Below are 2,285 nucleotides of genomic sequence, written 5' to 3'. Positions count from 1 at the left end.
GGATGATGAAGAACCACCCTGAGCAGATGACCAAGGTGACTTTCCAGAGGACTGGGACCTGACAAGGGTCTACAACCCTGCTGCAGTCACTCCGTGGGCTGAGGGCTTTACCCATGGTGAAAGCTTAAGGAGGGTAACAGATGTCATCTCTACCTTAACCCTATAACCTCTCCTCTTAATGCTTTAAAGTACCACTTGCTTGTCACAACCCCAGGACCTTCCCTCTGTTGGTCCTCCTTAAAATGTAATTGAGGAGGATCAAGAGGGGAATGATGTGACCAGCTGCACTGAGGCAGCAACACTGAGGCCAGTCTGTGTCAGGCCTCTCCTGATCATTCCTTTTCATAGTGTGGTGATATCTGGAACTCACAATAGCCTGCTCTCTTTCTTTCTTTTTTTAAAAAGAGAGGTTCTTGCTTTATAGCAAATGCACTCACCAGAGAGACACAGAGAGACAGAGAAACACAAAGTGAGAAATAACCCCTCTCCATGGGGGATGGCCATGCTGCAATCCTTTCTCCTCTTGAAATTTTGAGCATGCATGCACACACATCTGGAGTGAAATTTAAGTCATCAGGTCTGGGACTCAAACCATGGTCAAGAACAGGACTGCTGCATAGCTGGGAGTCCAGTGATGTAAACATTACACCATCTGCCTGTCTGCCCAGTGTGATTTATAAGCCACTGGGTCTGGGACTCAATCCATAGTTTTCCATATGGGAGTCCTGTGCCTTTACCACCACGTCACCTGCTAGCACCAGGAAAAAAATGTTTTGAGATATTATGTGGTCAGGATTCTAGATGCCACTTTTTCTTTATAAAATTTTATTTATTTCATCAATGAGTGAGAGAAAGAAATGTAGAGAGCTACCCCAGAAAAGTTCTTCACACCAAAATCTGCTCACCACATTGGCCCACCTGAATCATGGCACGTGTACACCAAGTGTGTACAAACAGGCCTGGGATTGACCCAGAGGCCTTTCCACATGGGGGCTCTAACATTGCTACTGCATCATGGCCTGTCTGGATGCCACTCTTGTTCCTAGCTACTCTGAGTCACTTGTTAAGCTTCAAGGCAAATACTCCTAATATTGCCAAAAAGACGTCTCAGGGCTCTCTTGATGTCCTCATTCCTCAGGCTGTAGATGAACGGGTTCAGCATTGGGGTGACCACAGTGTACATCACTGAAGCAATGGCACTGGCCTTGGAATTGTGAGTAGTGACTGAACTGAGGTACACCCCAACACCTGTGCCATAAAACAAGAGCACAACAGAGAGGTGAGACCCACAAGTGGAAAACGCCTTATACTTCCCTCTAGCAGATGTAATCCTCAGTATGGAGGAGATGATCCGGGAGTAAGAATAAAAGATCCCAGAAAAGGAAATAACACCCATCAGCCCAGCAGTGAGATATATCTCGATGACATTGAAAAGGGTGTCCGAACAAGCCAGGGGGACGATCTGGTTGATTTCACAGAAGTGGGGAATCTCCACGTCAGTGCAGAATGACAACTTTAATGCCAGCAAAGTCTGGAGCAGGGGCTCCAGGATGCTCAGAATCCAGAAAGCCAGCATCATCATGCCACAGAGCTGGGGATTCATGATGACCGTGTAGTACAGGGGGTGACAGATGGCCACAAACCTGTCATAGGCCATCACAGACAGGAGGAAAATTTCCAATTCTGCAAAAAGGAGGAAAAAATACATCTGGGTGAGGCAGCCTTTATAGGTGATGGTCTTGTTCTGGACGTGGATGTTCACCAGCATCTTTGGGACCATGGTGGAGATGATACAGATGTCACAGAAAGACAGGTTGGAGAGGAAGAAGCACATGGGAGTGTGCAGGTGGGGGTCAGTGATGGTGGCCAGGATAATGAGCAGATTTCCGGTCAGAGTAATCAGGTAAATGGACAGGAACAGCCCAAAGAGGATGGGCTGAACGTCTGCCTCTTGTGAGAGTCCAAGGAGGATGAATTCTGAAAAATGTGTGTGATTTCCAGGTTCCATGGAGCTGGGGTGACTGTCGGGGAAGAGGCAGTAACAGCAGTACTTTACAAATCTGTTATTGAGACCACCTGCTATGGTGTGCATGGGGGACTGCTGTGTGGCAGTGATATATAAGCTCAGGGCACATGAGAAGCCCAGGTTTGACTCCCCACTCTCTCTAAAGGGCTGGATGTGATGATGTGTCCCTCACATTCCAGGTAGGCTGAGGCAAGAGGATGCCGAGATCAGGGTCAGTGGAAGCATACAGTGAACCCGGCCTGAAAAAGCTGAGCGTATT

The 2,285-nt window shown here is 47.7% G+C and overlaps 1 protein-coding gene across 1 annotated transcript; it reads right to left on the bottom strand.

Moving 5' to 3' along the window:
* Nucleotides 1-1,063: 1,063 nt before the first annotated feature.
* Nucleotides 1,064-2,008, bottom strand: LOC102481283 (olfactory receptor 7A5). The gene has a single exon (XM_006169681.1). The coding sequence runs from the start codon at nt 2,006-2,008 to the stop codon at nt 1,064-1,066; it is 945 nt and encodes a 314-aa protein (XP_006169743.1).
* Nucleotides 2,009-2,285: the final 277 nt, after the last annotated feature.

This window comes from Tupaia chinensis, unplaced genomic scaffold, assembly GCF_000334495.1.
Source record: "Tupaia chinensis unplaced genomic scaffold, TupChi_1.0 Scaffold147369_2, whole genome shotgun sequence".
Lineage (NCBI taxonomy): Eukaryota > Metazoa > Chordata > Mammalia > Scandentia > Tupaiidae > Tupaia > Tupaia belangeri.
This window is presented reverse-complemented; position numbering and strand designations above follow the sequence as displayed.

Coding starts and splice junctions, on each gene's coding strand:
- LOC102481283 (XM_006169681.1), bottom strand. CDS start 2,008: ATGGAACCTGGAAATCACACACATTTTTCAGAATTCATCCTCCTTGGA.